The sequence below is a fragment of the Caretta caretta genome, chromosome 13, assembly GCF_965140235.1.
Source record: "Caretta caretta isolate rCarCar2 chromosome 13, rCarCar1.hap1, whole genome shotgun sequence".
NCBI lineage: Eukaryota > Metazoa > Chordata > Testudines > Cheloniidae > Caretta > Caretta caretta.
The window spans coordinates 12,599,585-12,624,631 of NC_134218.1; the positions used below are offsets into that span (position 1 = coordinate 12,599,585).

At 45.2% G+C, this 25,047-nt stretch overlaps 1 protein-coding gene across 4 annotated transcripts; it reads right to left on the reverse strand.

Annotated features, from left to right (window-relative positions):
• Nucleotides 1-224: 224 nt before the first annotated feature.
• Nucleotides 225-25,047, reverse strand: RBM38 (RNA binding motif protein 38). 4 transcript variants are annotated; one of them, XR_007352726.2, is made up of 5 exons: nt 24,517-25,047; nt 23,274-23,397; nt 22,694-22,748; nt 6,278-6,761; nt 225-1,604 (listed from the first exon to the last, which is right to left on the reverse strand). XR_007352726.2 is itself a non-coding variant. In XM_048820521.2 (4 exons), exons 1-4 carry the CDS (start codon nt 24,682-24,684, stop codon nt 6,461-6,463), a joined length of 648 nt encoding a protein of 215 aa, XP_048676478.2. In that variant the 5' UTR covers nt 24,685-25,047; the 3' UTR covers nt 4,637-6,460. The 4 variants fall into 4 exon arrangements, 1 of the variants encoding a protein (XP_048676478.2); XR_007352725.2 differs by lacking the exon at nt 225-1,604 and adding an exon at nt 4,637-5,358; XR_007352724.2 differs by lacking the exon at nt 225-1,604 and adding an exon at nt 4,637-5,358 and having other exon boundaries at nt 5,899-6,761.

The window sequence follows — 25,047 nt, forward strand, 5'->3', positions numbered from 1 at the left end:
ATTCCATGTCAATAAATAAATAAATAAACAAATGGTGGGGGAAGCTGGCATGAGAAGAAAGATGGAATCCTTGCCGGCAGCGTTTCCCAGAGAGGACGACGGCTCAGCCCTTCAGCTCGGTTTTCAACAACAAGGCCAGCTTCCCCCCTCCCATCCCACGTAGTGCTCATATCATCATTCTAAACGTGTGTACTACAAGGGTTTGAAAACATGCACAGCCTGGATTACCATTTATAGTTGTTTATTATTCAGGTCACAGGAAGAACCAATTTCTATTGTATCACAGGAGGATTTTTTTTTTTATTAAGTTTAAGAAATTTTCCACCACCACCATAGCTGGCAAGCAGACGCAGCACATCCATTTAAGTGCAAGTGCAGAGATAACAGCAGCCAGGCATTCTATCAGGCTGAACAGAAACTTTTCCAGGAACCATCTAGTAAAACACATGACTGCCCCCCTCTACCCCCCTTGACAATATCCTGATATGTGGCAGCCATTCACTGGGCACGATGCAACAGAGTCAGTTGACTTTGTTATTCAACCTATTGTAGGGATGGTTTTTAATCCAGACTTTGTTTTTTTTTTTAAACAAGGGAATCTCTACGTTGGCAGGATTGAGGGTGGCAGAAAGGAAGGGAAAGCTCGTTCCAGCCAGAAAATGAAACAGATGGTGTTAGCATTCTTTGTACGTGTCATGGGGGTGAAATCATTACCATGCACTCGAGCCTAATGGGTAAACTGCAGCAAAAGCGCAGTTACCTCGGTTAATGTGCAAATAAATGCTCATCCTTTTCCCCGCTAGGCCTCACCCCTTTGGGCACTGGTCTCATAAGCTAAGCGAGGCTGGCTGATCTCAATGCTTGCCTGGGAGACATCTGAGGAAGATTCACTGAGCTGTGGAAAATGAGGTGGAGATACAGTAGGGGTCACTCCTCTTCCCATGGAATCAATCCTGGACCCTGGTTCCAGCCAGATGAGAACAGGCACAGGCCTGTGTTTTTCAATGAAATTGATAACCCAGGTCCTTGGCTCTTTGCACTTATCAAGGATCCCATGGTACTTAAGGCTAGCATCCCACCCCCATTCATTCCATCTGGCCCCGATACTCTGATTCACTTCCTGCCCTAAACTATGTAAAGTTAAAATGCGATGGTGTTACACTTCTCAACAGGCTCTGCTTGAGCTGTGGGCAAAGCATCTTTAGAAAGAGACACAAACCCTACCACCTGCTTGTGCAGTCATTCAGTTTGTGATGCATGTATCCATCCGGATTTGCAAATATGGGTGGCTGCAGGCAAAAGGGATGCCTCCACTTTCGGATGTAGGTGCTGGTATACTTTATCTACAGAGAAGTTAACGCAGTCCCAGAAAGGTTAGGTGAACTCAAGAGATCTGACTCCCAGTTGCCTGTTCTAGTGATAGTGTTACACTGCCTTGCACCAACTGCTATTCCACACCTCTTCAGTCCGTTTGTCTAGGCTCTGGTCTTCTAAAAGAAATTGCATCTATTTCTCTTGGGGTGTCACCATGGGAGTAAAGGGCACTTAGCAGCTCAAGGACCTGCTCAGTACTTCGCCACATCAAGCCCCTAGCAACTGGAACACTGCAAGCAAATTGAACAAATTAGCTGTTGTGGCTGCTGGCTGATTTCACATTTAACTAACCACCACCAGCGTTGACACGTCTCCCCAGCACATCAGGGCTTCTCCCAAACCCCAGCCTGGTTTTCTTGGTCTCCCGCGTTCACAAGAGACCAGGGAATGGGTTAATGCAGGATGGCTGTGACTTGGCCCCTTTCTCTAGGGATTGCTAATATACCAGGGAGTGAGGAAAGCTATTCATTTAGTTGCAGCAGTCACTCTAACTGTTGCTAGGCTGATATGCAAACCCCAGGCCTCCAGCAGGAAACATTTAGACTCCACAAGTGTCTGAGCCCGATAAAACATGCGACTGCAGTGACTTCAGGCCACTACCTTCACCAGGCAGTTTATCAAGAGCAGCAAGTGTTTTAAAATGAGACTCAGTTGTTGGGTCACCCCTTTGACCTCACATGTTAAATCTGGAGGGGAGGGGAGGGGAAAAGGTGCATCTTTCTTTAGTAAAGGAGAAACTCCAGTGGGATTTGAGCAAATTTTTTTGCCTGAGGACCATGTCAGATTTCAAAAATTGTATGGAGGGCCGGTTAGGGGAGGCTGTGCCTCCCCAAACAGCCAAGTGTGGTCTGGTCCCCACCCTCTATCCGACCCACCCCCAGACCCCTGCCTCATCCACCCTCCCACTCTCTGTCCCTCCCCAAACAGCCAAGTGTGGTCTGGTCCCCACCCTCTATCCGACCCCCCCCCCCCGACCCCTGCCTCATCCACCCCCCCACTCTCTGTCCCCTGACTGCCCGCCACTAACTGCCCCCCGCTACCCCATCCAACCCCCTCCTCCTTCCTCACTGCCCCCCCCCAAGACCCCTGCTCCCTGACCACCCCCGCAACCCCTGCTTCAACTGCCCCCCGCTGGCCCATCCAACCCTTCCCCTCCTTCCTGACTCCCCCCCCACCGGGACCCCTGCACCATCCAACCACCCCTTCTCCCTGACCGTCCCTGGAACCCCTGCCCCCATTCTAGCCCCCTGTTCCCCACCCTCTGACTGCCCCGCCCCCATCCACACCCCCTGACCAGCCCCCGAACTCCCCCGCTCCCTCACCACGCTGCCTGGAGGCGCTACAGCCGTGCCGCCTAGCTGGAGCCAGCCATGCGCCCCGCAGCACAGAGCACCGGGTCAGGCCAGGCTCTGCAGCTGCACTGCCCCAGGAGCTTGCAGCCCCGCCGCCCAGAGCATTGCACCGGCAGCGTCGTGAGCCGAGGCTGAGGGGCCAGCCTCCCAGGCCAGGAGCTCAGGGGTTGGGCAGAAGGGTCCCAGAGGCCATAGTTCGCCCACCTCTGTTCTAGGACCTTGGCAGGTGTGTAGACTTTTCCTATGAAGGACTCTAACAATCAAGAAGCTGAAACCTCTTATTCCTACATCAGCATTAGCAGATTGCATTTTGAACCGGCCCCTCCCTCTAAGAAAGGGATCTAAGGGGGCTTTTGGGGTTCTAGCCTGTTGGGGGGTGAGGGGAATGTTTTGTTCTCTTGCAAAAGGCTAAACGTTTCACTTTCCATTGTGTGGGTCACCACTCCATTTCCCCTGGAAAGCTCTACAGGGTGGTTCATTGTTATTCCACCAAGCCCCCCCTGGGTTTTCACAAACAGGGAGCTGGCAGCTTAGACTATTGCTTTGATGTGGCTTTTTCTAGAAATACGCTTGGGGCAAAACTGATCTGGAGCCAGGAATCTATTTCTATAATAACAGGCTGAATATCCATTGAAAGGGAGACATCAGGGTCAGTTTTTCCTTGTAACTATTGCTTCCTGTTTTGGGCACCTGTTAGAAAGTTAGCTCTAACAGGAAAATCTCCTCTTATTAATCAAAAAGGTAGACTGTCATACAGTTTTTTCATTCCCAAATTAATCTTTAGGGGCCTCAGTCTCTCCATTGGCTGCAGGGGGAGCTAGGTGAAGATCCTGGAGGAAGATGGAAGACTCCATTTAGCCCTCCTAATATTGAATTCAAAGGAGCTTTGCTTGAGTGAAGAACAAGGAATGCTGACAGGAGGTGCAGAGAGAAAAAAAGTGTCACTTGCACATCAACAGATTTGGGTTTTAGGACCACCAAAACCATTGATCAAAAGGCTTGAGATATATATATATATATAGCCAAATAATCTGCTGCCCTTACAGTATTTCTAAGGGTACGTCTTCACTACCCACCAGCTCGGCAGGTGGGGATTGATCATCGTGTCTCATCTAGACACTATAAATCGATCCCTGAATCGACGCCTGTACTCCACCTCAGCAGGAAGAGTAAGTGGAGTTGAGGGGGGAGCCGCCGCGTTTGATTCGCTGCCGTGAGGACAGCTAGGTAACTCTAATTAAGATACTTCAACTTCAGCTACACGAATAGCGTAGCGGAAGTTGCGAATCTTAGTTTGAAACCCCCCCCTCCCCCCCCAGTGTAGCCCAGCCCTAAGCTAGTGACTTCAGACCAGGAACCTCCTCCTAAGTGTAGAATCCTATTGAGACAGCATTCAAAGGTGGGCGGCCACTACCACTTAAGAGTCCTGGGGCAGCAAAAGAACCTAATTACTTACACACACAGAAAAGTTCTAGGCTTATACTCCTCCCCCCCCTGCCCCACCCCACCGTGACCTGGATCAACAGTGTATGAAATGTATCTGCAGCCTGAAACAGCAGCAGTGACAGGAGTAAACAATGTCCACTAGTCTAAATGGGGCATTCAGGCTGAAACATAACCATGACACTGTAGAGGTCAATATTGTTACCTATTTAACTGCTGAGATGTAGCAAAACCACCCAGCTAGTCTAGGATAATGGGTGGGAGCTGGGATTGTGGATAGAGTATCACCACTTTTGCCCCTAATCTGACCCCCCCCAATGATTTTGTGAGTCAGAATCTTATTAGCAGCAGCATAGGGTGGTGCTAAAAAACATAGGGCTAGCTTAGTCTCACTTTTTCAGTGACCAGCACTGGAGGGAGGGGGGTTTGTAGGTGTTTATAGATATGAAATAAAAAGGAAAATTAAACATGTTTAAATAGATTCATTTTATTTACTTTAAAAACAGCTGTTTGAGTGTCAAAAGTTGAAAACCAAATTACTAAAAGGAAATTCAAGTGGAAAATAAAATAGAACCATGTGGCCAACTCAAGGAAGGCTCAGGGCCCTGGAGCCACCTTGCCTGAGGGCAAGTGCCAATCCTAGCATGTCTCTGGCCTGCCTGATTGAAGAGGCCCTCGGAAACCCAGCCCTTACACGAGACAGAATTTTGGCGGATCAGACTTTTGGATGGAATCAGTCGCGCAAAACAGTTCTCTTTAGACAACTTCCGTTAGAAGAAGCATGTGGTTTCTTTGTGATACCATGACAACCCCCTCAGGACAATACTGATACTGCTCTCCTTGCTAGTCTCCATTGCCCAGCACCTTGGGTGATCATTTACATCATCAGCAAACGGTGGGTGCAAAACGCTACCAGCTTAGAAAGGGAGCACTGAAGACCCACTTGACACTGGACTCAATGACAACACAACGTACGGGGCAACTAAGGGCCAGGTGCCTTAAAAGGCATGTGACTCCAATGGGAGATGCTGGAAACTGTAGTTTGAATGCAGAGAGGGGTCCAGGAGACTTGAAGGTGGCTCAGAACCTCTCAGGATCAAGTCCACAACAGCTGCAGGGTAAGGCCCAGTGTATCCAATTCAAGTCAATTTCATTTGTCTCTTTAATACCATATTTATTTGGCTGGAGCCTACAAAATAGTATTGAGTGGTTAAAAAAAATAAGCTGATTGCTGCTCCTTGTAAAAACATGCACTTACCCTAGGTAGTCTATTGTCTCTTTATTTGGCTGTTGTACCATAGGCATAAAAATGTTACATTTACCCATTTGTTCAAATATGTAAAAAAAGTTTTAATCCATTCCTGACATTCTCCTAAACTTTGCCAGCCAACAGCCTGAAAAAACTGTCTAACTTTTACATAAATACTGTCAATTTCTCCATTAGTTGCAGCATAACAAAAGATCCATCAAAGTAGACAATATGTTCATTATTCCAGGGGGGGGGGGTTTGTTTGATTTTTTGCATTTTAAAAATATACCTAAGTCTGAGATAATCTTAAGAGTAACAATTACAAGAAAAATATTACAGTGCGTTGACTAAAGGAATATTCTGCTTTCCTTAAAGCCAATATTCCCTTTTGCATGTTGAAGTGATTCAGCAATTACTTAGGAACTTTTACTGACATACAATAATTTAGTAAAATGAGAATTAAACAAGGCAGATACTTACTACTATTCTTCTGTCTGCAATTCACAGCTCATGCGAATAAAATCGCAATAAATATTAAAAAATAGTTTCTTTTTCTTTTTTCTGTAAGGCATCTGAGTATTACAAAGTTTTTGTACAACCAAAAAATACGATTGCTTTTTATCCATGTTCTCCGAGTACCTTGTGTACCTCGACAGTAAATGAGAGGATTGCAGATTTGATTTGGGGAAGGGGAGGGGAGTAGGAAACAACTGACGGATGGGGAAGGAGTGGGAGTGAAGATGACAGGCAATGGAAGCAGATCACTAAGTGTGCAAGAAACTGTAGTTTTCCTTTTAACATTTCAGTCAATTTAAGTCCATCTTCAAGACAATATTTGCCCTGATTGAAAGAAACTTACCGGAAGTCCTTTTCCATGAGCACAGTCAGACAGCAAGGGTTTAGGCTTGTCCTTAACACTATAAATAGCTTAGGTATTCGTATACACCTAGTAAGTTTGGGTGGTTTTGTTTTCTGCTTTTTTGTTTGTATCCTTCCACTGTAAAAGAGATTGTCCTACATGGTGAACGCACGGGCAGGGCCCTTACTGCATACGGTCAGGCTGCAGCTGCTGGGGCTGATACTGAACAAAAGCTGTGGTGTGTGCTGCTGGATTGCTAGCAGTGATGGGCTGCTGAACTGCGCTCGTGTAGCCGTATCCCACAAACCCAGCAGCAGGAGAGGCGGCGTAGGGGTACTGGTCGTAGGCAGCTGTGGTGTACTGGGTGTAGGCTTGGCTCGCAGAGGTGTAGTCTATGTAGGGAGATGTGATAGACTGCACAGGGGTTGGGATGACCACGCTAGGCTGAACAATAGCTTGAGGGTAAATATAGTGAGGGGTGAGCCTGTGGAGTCAAAACAGACAGAAAGTCAGTCAGGTTTCCACCCCAAAAAAACCCTTAAGTGCACTGAAAACAGAGACAGTGAGGCCTGCCAACACTATCCAGGTGCTAGGGGTGCCAGCTTAATTAAAAAGGTGGGCACAATTAAAGAAAGGCAAAATCCTGAAGGTTTCAGAGTAACAGCCGTGTTAGTCTGTATTCGCAAAAAGAAAAGGAGTACTTGTAGCACCTTAGAGACTAACCAATTTATTTGAGCATGAGCTTTCGTGAGGTACAGCTCACTTCATCAGATTTATACCGTGGAAACTGCAGCAGACTTTATATATACACAGAGAATATGAAAACCTGGATTTGTGCTGGAAATGGCCCACCTGATGATCACTTTAGATAAGCTATTACCAGCAGGACAGTGGGGTGGGAGGAGGTATTGTTTCATATTCTCTGTGTATATATAAAGTCTGCTGCAGTTTCCACGGTATACATCTGATGAAGTGAGCTGTAGCTCACGAAAGCTCATGCTCAAATAAATTGGTTAGTCTCTAAGGTGCTACAAGTACTCCTTTTTTTTTTGAAAATCCTGAAGGTTAGAAGTAGCACAAGGAGAAGCTCATACTGTGGGTACTTAGCGGATCCTTATCCTCCCTTATCTCTGTTCCTCTAATCTTGGTTCTCATGCCCCTTCCACTACAGTACCCTCCACTGAATTGCAATGACAGGGGAAAGAAACCTGGCTGGGATGTTTTGAGGGAAAAAACCTCTCCGGCTCCACTGAAATGGTTCTCACCGGCTTCTCCCTGAAGTCTTGGGGCCTCTGTCTTCCATCTGCCCCATCACCTTCCTCTCTCTCGCTTCTCTGACCTTCCCCTCCACTGTGTTGCTGTCTCCTTTGGCAGCTCCTCCTGCTGGTGTCCTCAGAGCTGTATTCTTGGTCACCGCCTCCTCTCCCAGGGTGATCTCATCTACTCATGGCCTCTACTCTCCCCTTTATGCTGGGGACACTCAGACCTCCTCCTCTACCCAGTGAGTAGATCTGATTCCAAGACAGCATGCTGGCTTGTTGCCAACTCAAGTTAAAAAACAAAACAAAACGCTACAGCCCAGCTTCAGCCTGCTGGCTTCCTAATCCCTGTGTGCTTTCCCCAGTGCAGCTTAACAGCACCACCCGCCTCCTCCTCACACTTCCCTTGTGTCACCTAGACTCCTTCCTGTATGTTACTTCTTTCGCCTCCTTTTAATAATCTGACTAGCCCAATTTGTCCCAGGCACTAAAACACTTGCCTAGGAACTCTCATCTCCTGCTCTGACTACTGCAACTACCTCACTTGCCTCCCAGCTGCCTGCATCATGCCCACCAGTCCCCCTCCCAGTCTTTCCACACCACCACAGCCAAAATTACCTCCAGGACCCTCAGTCCCAGCATCACCTGTGTCTAACCGGTCCATTGAACCTTACATACCAACCATGTCTCTGCACCTTTGCAGTCCCAAATAACCCTGATCTGGCATATGTCTATTGTGCTTCCTTCAACAATACCAGCCTCACTATCTTTTGTTTCCTTCTACACTGTCCTTTGTGCCTGGAATGGCCACCTGCCCCTGGGACACCAGACCCTCTGCCCTTCCATTAGTTAAACCCTCCCAGAGGCTTGCTCCTTCCACAAGGGCCAGACATAGAAATAAGAGTGTGTTAGATTAACAAAGGGAGGTAAAAAACAAAGCTAACTGCCTTCTCTGGCCCGGCTGCAAGCTCTAAGGAGTAAGGACTCCTGATCTGTGTCTTGCACAGCACCAGGCACAATGGTGGTGTTTAAATAGTAGCAAGGGGGAAGGGAGGGGTGTCCATCTTGGGCTGGCATCCCACAGCTGCCTTCCCCCCCTAGGCTCAGCTCCTTGTTTCCTCCTGACTCTAGCTCAGTGGGCCAGTCCCATGGCCTCTGCACTTCCCAAGGCACCATTAAAATGGCATGATCTCCTCTCCCTTGGGAATTCCTCTGTAAACAGATGTGAGGCTATTCACCCCTAAGCCCTTATCAGGATGCTTTTACTAGGTATGGACTGGTAGCTCCAGGATATAATCAGAGTAAAGGGCTTATCATGCCAGCTTATCATCTACAATATATTTACACTAGTGTTTCCCCAATGCCAGGCTGCTTGGAGGAAACAGCTACATGGCGATTGTTGTAAAACATGAACCGTTAGTTTGGTTTGCTTTCCTTTGCTTCCCAGCAGTGCCATGTCAACAATCTGCTGCCCCCCAAAAACCAAGCTGTGACTTGCATTATTTTCAGTATTTGTGACCTTTATGCCACTTCTCTTTCAACTCATGGGGTACCTAACCGGAACATCAGATAAAAGAGCACAGATGATAAAGAGGAGCTGCCTAGCTTTACACAGTGCTATCCTCTCTTGGAAAAACAGACTCCCTGCCTGTGGTGAAAACCATTCACTGGACTAGACTTAAGGCACCATTTTCATTATCAGTGCTGGGCCCCACTTACATGAGAGCTATGGTCTTTTACTGTGAATGGGAATCCAAACTTCAGAGTGAACCTTGTATCACCATCTAGCTCCCTACTTGACCAGCTCAGTCCCTAGGTATTCACTCTGCACTTTAAACTGGATACTGTAGTCTTCACTTTCTGTCCTAAATTATTGTGTTGCTGTACACTGTTAAACAGCTGATAGGTCACATCCTGGACGTGGCTGTATTGCTAAGCAAATTTTAGTGATACTCTTGTAAGAGCGTTTGGGATGAAAATAATCTGAGATTATTCATACAAAGAGCTTCTATTAATGAGCTAAAAGCTGCTGACTATGAAGAACCAAAAAGAGCCAAAAAAAGCCAAAAAACGCCAGGCCTCAAACTGTGGGCAAGATCGCGCAAACCTGAAAACAGAAATCTGCTCAAACAAACTGAACTGGCCCACACAAGGGATGCAAGGGGATGTCCAAGAATCTGCAGGTACAAGTGTCGTTAGTCTGGACAATTCCCGATTTTACATGTAAAAACACTTCGGTGCACAAGATGGCTGCAGTTTCAGAGGCTGCTTGAGAAATTGTTGCCCCAGTGCATTTCGCCACACGCCCAAAACTGGGTCTGCAGAAACAATCATTCTTCAAAAATAAAAACCGAGATGAGCTTCTGTTGCACCAAAAAGTTGGCATTACACTAAACTTGTTACATAGAAATACCCTCCTCTGTTGCACCAACATATTTAAATAAGCATAAAAAAAACTAAGAAGCAATTCAAAAAAATGCAGTGTTTAAATCCTGCCAAATAGATCTGGGGTAAACATTTTCACAAGTGCTTACATGTTTTAGGAGCACAAGTCCTATCTTCCAAAGTCTCCCATTGAGTCAATTAAACGTAGGAGCCCAAGTACCTAAACCACTTGTAAAAATGGGACTTTCAAAAATGTTACCCTGGCCAATAAATCATTGGATTGCCAATTAGAGGTGGAAAAGACCCAAGCAATCTAATCTATTCCGCTGTGAGGACAGGACATAGTCCCCTGCAAGAAGAGGTTTTATCATGATTTGTGAACAAAAATTAAATTGGTTTGTGTCAGTTCCTCTGACCTTGCTTGTATTGGGCATTGTTCAGTACCTACTAGACAGTTCTATATAGATTCCAGTATAGTGAGTTACAGAACAACCTGTGGTTGCTGTAAACTCTCCTCCTCTCTAATTATTCAGTGCATGCTCCTGTTGGTCATTCTGACCATCAGAACATGGCATAGCCTTTTCCACATCCGAGTCCCAGTTCAGGAATCTCCTCTAAGCAAGGGCTCATCTAAGCAGGGTTCTCAAGCCAACACTTCATTTTTTCCTAGCTAGATCCCTGGCTCAGAATGTGAACAGCTCGCACAGCCACTGCAGTTGCCCCGCAGCAACAGCTGCCTTAGGAGCTATAGCTCTCATCAGCAAAGCAATTCAGAAACAGCACTATCCCTTGAAGGGGCAGACTTGAGACTATTACCTCAAATCTCTGGAGGGCTAGGAGCAGTCACAAATCCAGCAGTCAACCCACTCCTAGATCTACTGCATGAATCAATAACCTCATGGCCTTTAGGTCCATGAATGTCTCTATCCATTGGCACTCATCTAATGGAGTAGAATGAAACAAGAACCTGCTAGAAATTCGTGTCTTTTTGTTGGTTTTAATTCTGATCTGAATTAGGGTTAGGATGGAGTTTGAGGCTAAATCAGGGCTAAAGTGCAAATTCATATCCAACGGTGTCAAAATCTCACAAGCTCTTGCAAGGTTTCAGCCGTACCCAGCTCAGAAGCAGGCCCTTTACAGATCTGAACCTAACTTAGAACCATAAAGGTGGGTTCAGATTGGAAGATTTGAATCTAATCCAGATGCAGGATTCTGGTGCTGGCCCATCTCTTGTTTCAAATATTTTTTTAAAATATATTTCTGCATCAGTGTTAATCTTCCCCAATCCACGTAAAGGATTAAACAGTTGCTCTCACTTGTACTAGCCTATGTGACAAAGTTAGAGAAGAGCGGGTCAGATCGTCTCCCTAAATCTAACATTCTTCTATCAAGGAGTCCTCTTTTTAAAAGTTTGTTTTTGAAGAAGCGCTCCTTCCAGACGAGAGGGTGACCTGTAACCAACCCTCTTCCCTACCCATCCAAGTTTTGGTCCTTCTAATAATGCATTCCCAGCAACTCTAGGGAAAGGGCTTGGTATGATTTTTAAAGTGAATGCCTAAGTTCAACAAAAAGCCCCACACCAAACCCAAACCCCTGTATGCCTTGTGTTTGCACTCACAATTCTGTCCACAATCATTTTTGCCCACACATGCAAATTTACAAGTGCTCACCTAGAGGCTGTGGGTTGAGGCCCTTTTGAGCATTTGGCTCTAAATAGTCTCGTTAAAAACAGCTATCCCAAGTACCTAGTAACTCCCATGCAGAACTCTGGGCCAAGCTGCTGACATCTCCCACTCAGACCTAACTGTCCACACTCCAACATGTGAGCACGCTAAAAGCATAAAGATGCTAAGTAGGATAGAAGTCTTTGAAATGCCTAATGATGTCCATGGGTGACATGAAAGTTTGTCACCAGACACATCAATTCTCTTTGCTGCATTTCAGGCCAAATTTACAAGAGTAGATGCCAGCGTTGCACGTGGAATGTATCCCTGGACAGAAACAGACCAGGAAACATTCAGAACCAACAGAGGTGCATGAGAAAACCTTACTGCAGCAGCATTGCATGTTCTCCATGTGTGCGTGCGCACAACCTCCACATCTATTTCCTGGCCATTTGGCTGGATGCATGTGCACTTTAAGAGAAAAAAGGACCCAATCCTGCAAGGCACTGAGCCTACAACTCCCAATAACTTTGGTGGGAGCTGAAGGTGTTCAATATCTGGCAGGACTGGACTTAACTTGCCCAAAAACCTCAAACATCTTTATTTTCTCTGATCACTTAACTACAGAACACTACAAAGTTTTTTAAAAATGCATGTTTCTTTAAATTGTAGCTGACAAGATAAACTGGTCAAACAGATCTAGGACACTAACTTTTTGACTATTTTCTTCCTCTTAGTATTTGCTTCTCTCAAAATAGGACACTGTATAACAAACAGTATTAAGACCAGAGTAGCATGTACTTCTGTAGTTCCTGTCCAAAGCCAAGCCCCAGCCCAGCACATGTACTAATGCATGCTAAACACCTTCTTTTATTATGTTCAAAAAAATCACACACAGCAACTCCAGAATCCATTTCTATTTAAAGGGACCACTGGCAGTTTTTAGTTGCAGCTAGACATTTCAATCAGGGTATGATGCCGATTGGACTTTAACTGGATGAGCAGATAGCAACTCATTTATTGATAACAAAAACAAAACTCAACTTACAAACCAAGGTATAGGTCAACTTTGATTACTAGCAACTACAAAGAAAACACAACAAGGTGCAGCACGATGAAGTTATCTGCTGGCTGGGTTTACTAGTCACAAGTGGTCTTAAGCTGTATTTTCAGATTAAGAAAGGCTGTTCATAGGCCTCTTAAAGCTTTGCCTCACACAACATTTGTGTTGGATGTCCATCTTTTCTACAAGTAGGAATCATCTGCGATCAAGGTAAAAATAAAACAAGCTGTGTAGTTTATCAAAAGCCTTTCTGGATAATTTAATTACATTTTAAAGTGATATTTTAAGATTCTCATTCTCCTGCTGCGGAATTCTGTCATCTGGGTATGTCAATTAGTTTTGAAGGAAAAAAAAAAAAAAAAAAAAAGGTCAATGAGACTTTAGGGCCTCCCCAAAAGTTCTGAAAGCCAGAAAAGAACTTCATCCAAAATACACCATGTGATTATAAAATGTCAAGTGATCAGCAATTGTCATCACACAAAGTCATCCTGTGAATAGCAACAATACAAGATGCTACAGGGTATTATGATCAATCACTGGTAGAGGCCACATACACTTTGAGAACACAATGAACAACATGGTCAAACCTAAAATTAGAATCATGGGTGCTTGCTGGAGAGACTCAAGGGCTTTGCTTTGTGCCTTTGGCCAAAGGCAGCGTAAGATGGCTGGCGATCAGGATCGGGGCGTTAACCCAACATTCCTAACTATGTGGCACGACGCCACACCTGCCCCAACAGCCAAAATTAAAAGACAATGAGAGACATGGTTACAGAGCCATCGGAGGAGGACACAGACTTCGCTTTTGATTTTATTCTGCAAGTTAAAAATAATAGGATGAATATAGCTTGTTTGTAATTCAGTTCATGCTGGAAACACACTTCACATATTTGAACATTTTAGGGAGGGCTTAAATGTAAAATACATTCAATTGAACAGAGTAAAGATGCAGCTCCCAATACATTCAAAACAGGCTTTAAAAACAACCAAAAAACCCAACCACCACCCTACACAGAATGTGCTGACTGGGTAATTTGGCCTTTACGAGGCTTACTTTTAACTACTCCAGTTGTTGGATTCTCCCTGAGAGCATTTATAGTCACACCCACACACCCTGTTAGCATCGTTACTGTAGGATGCGGTGTTCAGAATACTGTAGGTTGGGTTTGTTTTAGGCAGCTAGTTGACAGTGGTATTCTGAGGGTCACCCAGGAAGGATGCAAGACACCTAGAGGACTAGCCTCTCATGCTGCGAGGGAAGAGTGCCAACTATGTTGCATACTGCCCAGGACTCTCCCCCTTCCCAACAGCTCTCCACAATAGCACGTGGGCAGGACTATTCTAAACCCTCGCAGTCCCGCTGCCACCAGCCACGCGGCAGGATTGCTACGAGGCCATTTGTAATGCCGGTGTGCTGCACAGATTGAAGAGTAGAGGAGACAGGCTGAGGGGGAAGCAGCGAGGAAGGTGGGTGGCTCATTCGCTCCCACAGCTTGCTCAGCTCTAGCTCCCAAAGCAGCCATGAGTTTGGGCTTTGCTTGGTTGCTTTAGAGAGAGAGGGTAGCCCGACTGCTGTTCTTCCCACCATCCTCCCCCTTCTCTAGGAACAGACTTGCTACACAGCCTTTTGTAAACAGACCAGAAATAAAAAGGTAGGAGACACAGTGGGCCTCCCGTTTGACCTAGACAACATCCCTATAAATAAGACAAGCCCCATCCTATGGGGTAGACAAAAGTGCTGTCGAAGCATTCAAAGAATCAGCAGTATGTGCTAAGGTCACGTCAGAGGCATGAGCCTGCTTTGGAGGGTTAGCACAGAAATGCCAAGTTGCCTATTGCTTGAGTACACAACGTACAGGGCGCCTGGCAGCTGCACGATCAGCACACGAGTGCTATTGGCTAAACAGCCTCCTTATTTCTTGAAGAAAGGAAGAAAAAAAAAAAGCCCTTTGTGTTTGCCAACAAGTGCAGGCGTAAGACATCTGGCCACTGGAACTGGGTGTCTCTATTTTCATTCCAGCTGACTGTTCAGCAGCTAAGGGACATGTTTAAAGGATAATTCCTTTGGGTTCAGTGTGCTGAAAGGTGGCTAGTATGAGCGCCCTGCAGACGGAAGTCGTTGTTCTAAACAGTACTGAAGGCCTCCCTGCCATCCCATACCCCTGTGCCATCCCCTGGCTCTCGGATGCCAATAGGCCTCATACTTTTAGTAGCAATAGTATTACAGCAGCACCTAGACACCTTCACTGAGATCGCCACACTGCACTAGGTGCTGGATGGATACCTAGCAAGGGACAGTCCGTGCTTTAAAAGTTTATAGCTTTTAAAGAACGTATAATTCCTACTGGACAAATGAGAAATGGAAGACTGACATATAGGCCCTGGACCATCAAGCACTCAGGTAAATGGAACTACTCCCAGGGTTAAAGTAAAGCATGAGTGCAAGCATTTGCAGGATAGGGGCCTATGTACCTCACTCAAGGCCACACAGGAAGACTGTTGGAGTTAGGAATTGAACTCGCATATCAGGAGTCCCAGTTCAGTTGGACAAAATAGTCCCTCCCTCTCTGATGCTGAGCTGGAATAAAACAATCTTCGGGGTGAAGCACAGTTCAGATATCATACTTTAGACTCTGGTTTCTCTGCTGCGACTGCCAAGAAGGATTCCCAACTTTGGTGGAGATTTTGTCGGCATCTGTCCACCAGGAATTCGACTGACCAGCAATCTCATTCCACATAGGCTGCCAGAACAATCAGATGGTAACAACAATTACTCTACTGTTGTGGGTTGGATTGGAATCAGTGACCGGACACCAACTTCTGAACCCTCCAGTCTCCTCAAAGCTTGTTAAAGTTAGCACTGAGAAAGGAAGTCTAAGACTGCTCTCTTACTTCAGTGTCTTCTGTGCCACTAACTGGATATTTTTGCCCTTTCCAAGTGAGATCCAAACAGATATTCTACAAATGCTTCAACAATAATTCTCTCCTTACATGTATATGATTTGCCTTATGTGCCCTCCAGGTGACCTTAAATTAGCAGGCGTTTTATTGTAACTCATTTGCCTTTTTTTAAAAAAAAAAAAAAAAAGTGGAGCATCTTAGGAAAACTCTGGCTCCTCCTCTATCTTACGCTCTTACTCCTCTGGTTCAGCAAGAAGATTTACTCAGCAGTCTGAGCACGCTCAGAATTTCAGTAATTGTGTTTACCGCTTCCTTGTTGGGATTATGCAATCAACACTCTGGGAGAAAACTAGGAAAGGGCTATATGCCAGTGTCACTGATTGGGATTGGGAGAGGAGTGGAAAACATGCACACAGTAGGACCTGAGGCTATTACTATTGGCCACAGAATTGGCACAAAGGCTACCAAACCCACTGGAGAGAATGAGAAGTGTCAGAGCTGGGTTAAATCAAAGAGGTCAAGGATTTCCCACTCAATCTAAGTTTGGAAGGCTAGGCAATTTAGGGGTGGGGGGGAACATTAAACCCATTATGGCTCAGCAATACATCATTACTTTATTATACTGACAAGATAATGAAGCTGTTGCATCTTGATGTTATGATGCCAAAAAACAAAAACCACACCCTCGAGAAAATGATTAGTAGAGGAGAAAACTCAGTAAGGTCCAGGAAAACAGAATGCAACAGGTGGAAAAAGACAGAAGACGCCACCCACACGTGCTCCCAGGATGTACAGCTAGTGGAGAGGTATGAAAGAGGTGACAAACCACAACCAAACGTGGGGATGGAGAACAGAGCACATCCCTTAACAAAGATCTCATCCTCCTTTCTCAGCTCAACCCACGATGTGAGAACACACACCCTGTTGTGCCATGCTGAACATGACCACAGCTTTATCCTCTAAATCTTGCTTCCTCCACACACAAGAAGCTCCTCCAAAGAGACGCTCTATTGGGACCAGAAATAGTTCTGGACAAGCAGACTGAAAAATACTCAGGCAACAGAGCTGAAGGGAAGATCTGGACAAAACAAGAATCACATCGCGGTGAAGAAAAAAAACCCTCTCAAACTTGGAAGTCTCATCAGAGCTCAGTTATACAGCACTCTCCCACATAATACAGATACAACAAAAATATACTGATGGTAAAGAAGTAATGTACTACTTTGGATACCTATATACACCAGAAGAGCTTGTAGTGCTAGAAACACTAATTAAGTCTTAGAACACCCCTCTGAGGTAAATATTTTCAAATTACAGACAAGAAAACAGAAGCATAAAGAAGTTCACAGGAATGCTGCCTTTTGTGGAACACTTCCAACCCTTCACTGCAACTGAAAGAAGGACAGAGACTGAAGAAGTCTCTTTAAATCCTTCTAAGGCCTCCAGGTAGCACTGGTCAGGGGGAAAATGTTGCAAAATTTAAGTCCACTTTGATCCCTTCCAAAACAATACTTCAAAAAATGTTAATGAAAGGTGGAAAAATGCAAACTATTTAGTTTACCAAAAACATTTTTGGTAAATTAAAGATAGTAACCACTGAAACTGTTTTAGATTTGGGGGGTGGGGGGGGGAATAAAAAAGTTTCGTTGGGACAAAAAAAAAAAAAAGAGTTACCCTTTCTGTCAAAATGTAACTTTTTAGAGAAAAAAAGTTTACATTCAAAAGATTTGTCAGCTCTACTTCCAAACCTCTTTGACCTCAAGTATCCAAGACATTTCCTTCTTCCAAAACCTACTGTTAAGGACCAGGTGGGGGAATGCCTCCCTTTGCACCATGTTTTCACCTATTCCAAAGCCCCCTGGCTTTATGCGTGTAGTGAGTCTGGCACAAACAGCTTCCATGCAAACACTGTGCAAGACATAGAACAGGTGGAGGTTCAATACATTTCTGTTTCAGGAGAGCTGGAACGTGTGAAGGCAGCTCCAGAGGGCTTACTAGGGTCAGCCAGGATCCAGCTGTCAGATTTGAGGGGTGCAGAATGGATGGGGCTCAAGGGTTAACCTTGCAGTTCTGAGCCTTTCATCTCTAGTTTAAGAGAGTAAATCCAGCCCAACTATGTAGTGATCAAAAAAGTCATTGCCAAGTCTGACGGCCTCTGGAAAACAAGTTCTTGGTCTGAGTACAATTCAGGAGTGAGAAGCTGTCCTTGCTGCAAAAAAAAAAAAAAATCACTACCAGGGCTGCTAATTAGATACCCTTATTGGTATCCTCAGTGTGAATTTATTAGGGCTGCATTCATCACACCTTCAGTGCCTGCTCTGAGAAAGTTTTCAGGGCACAATACTGAAGACACCTGTGTGCCTTGCACCAAGTGCAGATACCCTATTAGGTACCAGATCAGAATGGTTGCAGTTTGTACCCACTTAGCCCAGATGTAAGTGTCTACATAAGGTGAGAGGGCTCAGTTCTCCACTGCTAAAGAGACTGCTCTCACTCACAGTGGTGAGAATCAAGAGTAATTCCACTGAAGCCATTACGTCAGTATGAGAAAGGAGACTAGCCCCTACTCACATTTTTAAGAGTGGGGGCAGAATTTATATTCTAGATTAGAAAGACTCTTCCATTGACTTAGTGGAGTAGCTCAGAGTGTAGTGGAATAAAGTATTTGGCTCATGAAACAGGCCAGACAGGGCCTTGTGCTTTGAGCAATCATTTACCCCGTGCAAAAATAAGCACAAGATGCTATCAGATCAGAAGGGCAGTGTTCATGCATTCACTTTGCACTAGTGAAAGTGACCACACAAGATGCAGGGCAATGATGAATTGGGCCCAAACAGAACAGAATGGTGCTCTTGAGTGCACTCTGAATCTTTGCTCCTTTCATACACAAGGATCAGACAAAGCGGTAAAGCAGTACAGCCTAGGTGTGTATTTACAGGCATTCAGTTCAAGAGGAACCTTTCACTGGCAGTAGTTTGGCCTGTGTCAACAGCCATGCTTGGGAATTAACAGCTGAAGCCACTTGGATTTGACTATTTCTTTGGAAATCCCAAAAAAAAGCTTTCATGTTATTGGCACAGACAGACAACAGGTGCTGTGAGAGCCAGCTCAGAGGAGCCGCTTGTGACTGACAGAGCGGCCTGGGGTCTTGCAACAGGGTGTTTTTTTGATAAGTGGTACAACAGGAAGCCAGAGTGTGGGGAGACACCACAATAAGGAATACATGTGACTTTGTAAACAGCAAAGCCACGGAGAAGAGAAGAAAGTTTCCTTTTATTTGCACCCCAACTGAACAACATTAAGGATAACAGCTACCAAAAGACTTTCTTCACTTTCTGGTTGTAGCAGCAGATTGTGAAAGAAACCCAAAAAAAGATTTAACCATTTCAAGGCATAAGTAACAACTGGGCCACACGCTGATCTGGGGCAAGCAGGCCCAACACAACTGGACTCTGTGTGCCTCATTTTCCATTAGCCTCTCACTTGTGTAGTCACTTACAGGAGTGCAACCCAATCTGGTGTGGTAGCATTTTACCTCCACTTTGCACTGATATAAGTGACTACACGAGGTGCAGGGCAATGGAGATCCAGGCTCAATAGCTGGCACCAGACCCACTTATGACAGGTATTTTACCCAGTGGGCCACATCCTGCTGCATTAAGCCACCTTTGTACTATTCCAGCAGTGCAGAAAGCAGCCCTAAAACCAGCTTACTCAGCCAAAGGAAGATTCCTCCTAATAGAGGGCTTCATATGTGGGGGTAGAGCATCTGTAGCAGTGCCTATGCCATACACTGCTGATGACCAGAGCATGAGGCATGGCTGGGGTTAGGATGTAGCCAGGGATTCCCTGTACCATTCTAGGGTATGCCAAATGACAGGCTGAGGCACAGCCGTCCCTAGATCAGAGGAACACAAAAGAGGACTTAAAGTTGCTTTGTGCACACCACACTGCAGCGGCACCAAAATGTTCCTTGTCAAACAATCTACGTGGTTGCCCCTCATTGCTTTTTATAAAGTCTCAGATGTTCTTGGGAAACATTTTAAAGGGACACTGTAGCAACAAAAAAGCTCCGATTGTTGCCTCGCCACATGTTCTGATCATATGGGTGCAATTTTGTGTCTTCAAGTAATCATGCCCACAGATAACTGCAGACGCAATTCATGGTGCTCAGACATCTAGCTTCCCGACTTTCCACAAACAAGGTAGCTAATGGTGTCAATTCTACAAACCAAGCCTGTTAGCTGCAGGAACAATCGGTGGGTGCAAAATGGTGCCCATAAAATTTAGAGCGTCTTTCTCAAAAATTAGGAAAATACTACTGTGCTTGTGTTATTAACAACTTAGACTTTTTGAATCTGAAGATTCAAATCTAAAAGTTTGCTTTTCTCCTTTGTGCTGTTTATTGATTAGCTTTGCTTCAACAGAGTGAAGAGCAGAGAAGCTGATTTAGTTTCACTTTCTTTTCTTTATACCTTAGCCCAATGCTGCAGCTGCATTTGGTCCCCAGCAGTGCCGGGAAAGGTTTAAATGTAAAGCTACCAAAAAAAAAAAAAAAAAAAAAAAAAAAAAGTACCTTTTACAGACATTTGGGGTTTTAAACCAGCATGAAAACATTCCTATTCATTTTAAGTTCAATAAGCTCCTGTCCTCATCAGTCTGCATTTTGGGCCTTTGCTACTCAGCATTCTCTTCAGCATGATTGAGGGTTTTTGTTTTTTTTTTTTAAATAAAAAAGTTCATTGTGTAGCATTTAATAAATTATTAACCACTTCATTGCTGTGTTCTGCAGCAGCATCTGAGATGCAGAGGACCATGGCAGCTGTCTCTAAATGCCAGCATTCCATTACTGGAACATTCGCACTTTAATAGGGATGTTCATGGGTGGCACAGCATTGGAAGTGTTTTGCCCCCTGTACCAAGTATGAAGGTAGCTTAGAAGCAGGTTGCTTATTTAGGTACTGTTGAGTGACTTACAAACATTAGACAAGTCACTACCAAAGAGGGTGGGAGATGACTAAATTAAACTTAAAGTGAAAAACGGGGGCCTGATTGTACAAGCGTAATAGATCCACAAATCCCACTGGTGTCCGGTGAAGTTTTAGATGATCAATGAATGCAGGATTAGACCCTACACTGGCTTTTACTTTGCTGATTGCTTTGAAAAGACAAAAAACCAACAGTCAGACTTTGTTGCTCAAATGAACACCCGACGCTCTGCTTTGGAAACACTGTACAATTCATGGCACCAAGGTAAACTGTATGACTTTTTTGCCAACGCACGTTTCCTGTGATGAAATCATTGCCAGAGAGGAATGCCATGAAATTCTTGTTTCCTGACGCTTGCAAATGAGATCTATAATCCCCTCCCTCTTCCTCCCGGTCTCTTGGCAACTGATAAATAAATTTGTAGTGCTCATTGTCATATGTACTAAATGTACTCCACCGTTGGTTTTAATGATGAAACTGAGGCCTAACAAATGGAACACTAACTGTAGATCAAAATGAACACTTATTCAGTCTCACACTTCTCAATATGTGAAGCTAAAAGGAAGTTATAAAAACCCCTGCAAAAAAGAACCTATTTGTTTGCCCTGCCTATATGGCTGAGCAGAGAGTCAGAGACAGGAATGACAAGAGTATGTTTGCATGAGTTAGGGCTTGATCCAAAGCCGACTGAAGACAGTGGAAGCTTAGTTTGTTTCACTGTATTCTTCTTCTTTTTACACTTCACATGGGGAGAGTCTTGTTGAGGGCAGTTTTTAAGATCTACATTAATTATATGCTTGTGCACCCTTTAGAAAAGCCTCTCGCGTTCGTGTGCCAGAAATACCAAGGTTACTGGTTGTCTCATCGGCTGAGAAAGCTGTTGTATTTCACATGCAAACAAAGCTTTAAAAAGACAAGACCAAAAAAATACTGTCTACCTGAAACACTTCTGCTCTTCGCACCTCAGAGGAAAGACTCTTTTCACAATAGAGGATACTCCAGTCCTTCGAGCACAGACTTAACTGTTTATGAAACCTAGCAGGTTTCAACAATACACCTCCAGCATATGGTGTGAGCACTATTATGGCAACATTGCCTCTTACATCCACACACTGGCTGGAATGAGAATACCAAGACAGTTGTGGGCCTATAGGTGTGAGGGAACAGGAATGAAAGAAGGAGACTATGAATTAAGGACAGGGAAGGAATGGAATATTGTTTAGTTAAACCAAAAAAGAAAAAAAAAAATTGTCATATAAAGTTACAAAATGGCAGTGCTCAAGAACTTTAAGAAAATGGGTGCACTGTTTTGATGCTCTAAACAAAAAACCCACTATCAATAGTCACTTTTTGAAACGATGTGAAAAAGAATGGCATCAATCATTAAACAGTTAAATGAAGGCAGTATGACAGTAGCTATTGTTCTCTTGAAGCACACTTGTATTTTCCAGAGCAGCTGCCAGATCCTATTAGATGTATAAAAAGAGGACTTCTCGGACTGAGTCAGGATGGTATAAGCTATTGAAAGCAGCAGACAAAAGCCCACTTTTGCAGACTATTCAAGCCCTGTATAACATCTGTCCAGAATCAGTTTTTGACCTAATGTTACTTTCATTAAGTATTAGACTTTGTTTCCAATTCAGTTGGTTTCCCTGACTAAAATTGTACCCCAAGTGTGATTCCATGGGAAATAAGATGGAGAGAGCAGATTTTTATGTGAAAAACATGCTATGGAACATGTTGTTATTTCCTTGACTGTTGACACCTTAAATATTATGACAAGAAAAATATATGCCATTTATTTGGATTCTTCTGCATTCTTTGAATTGCTAAAGCAGCAAGCAATGTATTACAAAACAAATCTCTCGTGATTTATGAGGACTGATTTGCTGATGCTGAAAAGAGGATCTTTCGGAGTCATATGAAAACTGACAAATTAAAAAAAAAAAACAAAAAAAAACAAAAAGACATGCGACACAACTTTTCCAAGACTCACCTAAACAAAAAGTATTATGAAGCTGAATTACTGCTGCTGAAGCTGTATTCCTCTTTATGACTTAGAGTTTTCTCACACATTTTAAAAATGAGGAAGTTGATTCAAGCATTTGACTTCAAACTGACTGAAGTTAACTAAGTAAAAAATACTTCCACTTACCCATATGGTCGCTGAATAAAGGCTGGATGTAGCTGCTGCACACCTATAGTGAAACCTGAAAAAGCATTAGTATTAAACAAAAGCATTCACTGTAGCGTGTAGGTATTATAATGCAAACATGCACAACTACAAGTGTGAGAGAGAGAGAGAAAACATTTTAAACTCCCTAACAGAATATTTTTTAGAGATACATGAGTATATTAAAATGATTGTAACATGCATGCAGATCAGACAGGAATTCTGAATTAGGAACACAGAAAACTCAGTCATACAAAGAGATGAGCACTCATTTTCTACAACGTGCAATAAACCCATAGAATCAAGAAGGTGGAGTGGTAGAAACAATATACTATAGCAGTTTTAAGAAGACGACTATAAATGCATTAGATTCTGGGAACAATGTCTTTACCCCAACTATGTGTATTTTTGGCATAGAAGGTTCAAGTAAGGAAACAGGGAGCAGAGAAAGCTGAATTACATAATGCACTAAATAGAGGGGCCAGTGCCTTAAGATCAATTACCAACACATTTCCCATTTTACAACTAAGGCTTATTCGAACAGAGAGAGCAGAGAACTCACCAGTTTGAATACTCCTTGGTTTTGCTCCCAGATATGCCAGGTTCACATTTGCTTTTCTGCCATCAATGATGGGGTTGGGATCTTTGCATGCTCTCTCAGCTGCAGCTCTGTCTACCATGGTCACCTGGAGTTAAACACAACCTGTTTTGTAGCAATGGTGCTCCACAAAACCTGCACTGATTGGGGCTTGATGAAGTTTGCTTCTTTTGGGTGAGGGCTTAAATTTGCTTTCTTGAAATCTCAGTTCGTGGGGGGAGGGGGAAGAGGGACAAGAATGGGTCCTGTGCACTGGGTTGAAAACAGAAAGCACCAACAAGTTTCTCTCCTGGGGAATCGGACAGCAATTTTTTTCTCCACTCTAGCAGGCACAAGTTGTTAGAGTAACTTAATCCCTCTCCCCCACACACTCCCTAAAGCAGAGGCTGCTCAGGGAAACTTGAAGCAAAGGACACACTCATGAATCATACAGAAGATGCAGAAATTGAGGGCTGCACAGAATGTGCTTCACTGAAGCGCTCTAAAGAAACAAGCCAGCAACGCGTGGGGGAAGGGGTGTTGAAATGAACTACAGAGCAGCCAGCACTGGAGGCTCTCATCCCAATGCTCTCAATCAAAGGCCTTTGTCTTGGGGGGGGGGGGGGGGGGAATTACTTTCTGCCTCACGCCCTCGGCCCAAGCTCTCCTGCGTCCAGCAGTCTGTCCTACAGGAAGGAAAACAGATCTGAGCGATGCTGAAGAAGTGGGAAACAACTTTCTAGCAGAGGATGGCTCTGTACAGAAGAGACCTCCAAACCACCCAGCCCTGTGTAATCCCCAAGCGAGCTAGCTGGTGCAAGAGCAGGGCAGGTCTTGCCCAAGGGAGAGCGTGGGGGGCATACAGGGGGATTCTCCCCTGCGTTAGAGAGAAGCCAGGGGAAGAAAGGGCTGTAAGGAGCCACACCTGACAACCAGAGGCGGCTAATGGGATACGGGGGGAGGGGAGGACAGTGTTTCACTGGGGTAAGGGCTTTCTTCCCTGGGAGCGGGGGGGATCCCAGGCTGTTTAACCGACACAAAGCAAGTTACTATCACAACTACCCCCGCTTCGGAGACCGGGCTCCTCTGGGACATGCCTGAGCCGGGCTACCAGGGCCAACACGAGGAAGCGAACTGGCCACCAGTCCCGGCTGACGCCCGCCTTCCTCTCCGCGCCCATCACCGCGGCACCTGCCCGGGCTGGGGGAGGGGCGCACGCCGCACTTACGAAGCCATATCCCCGGGATTTGCCCGTCTGCCGGTCGGTGATCACCACCGCTTCCTCGATGTCCCCGAACACCTCGAAGTACTTCCTCAGGGAGGAGTCGGTGGTGTGGTAGGGCAGCCCCCCGACGAAGATCTTGGTGAAGGTAGTGTCCTTCTGCACGGTGTGCATGGCGCTGCGGGCGCGGGGCGCGGCCAGGGGGCGGCGGCCGCTGCAAAGAGCATCCAAAGGCCACGGGCGGCCGGGAGCAAACGTCTCAGGGGCTCAGAAGAGGCGTGAGACACCCTCGGCCAGAGTCATCCTCCTCCTCCTCCTCCTCCTCCTCACCACCACAGGCAGCTGGGGGCAGAGGTAGGCGGGGCCGCCCCCACGCGGCGGCGGCAGCAGCAGGCGGCAGCTGTCGCTTTGTCCCCCATGCACCGGGAACCGCAGCCTGCGAAGAGCCCTGGCTCCAGCCCCTCTTGTGCAATGACCTCCCGCAGGGCGCCGGGGAACAGAGGCGGCCGCTGCCTGCCAGCCGCCGCGCCGAGCTTT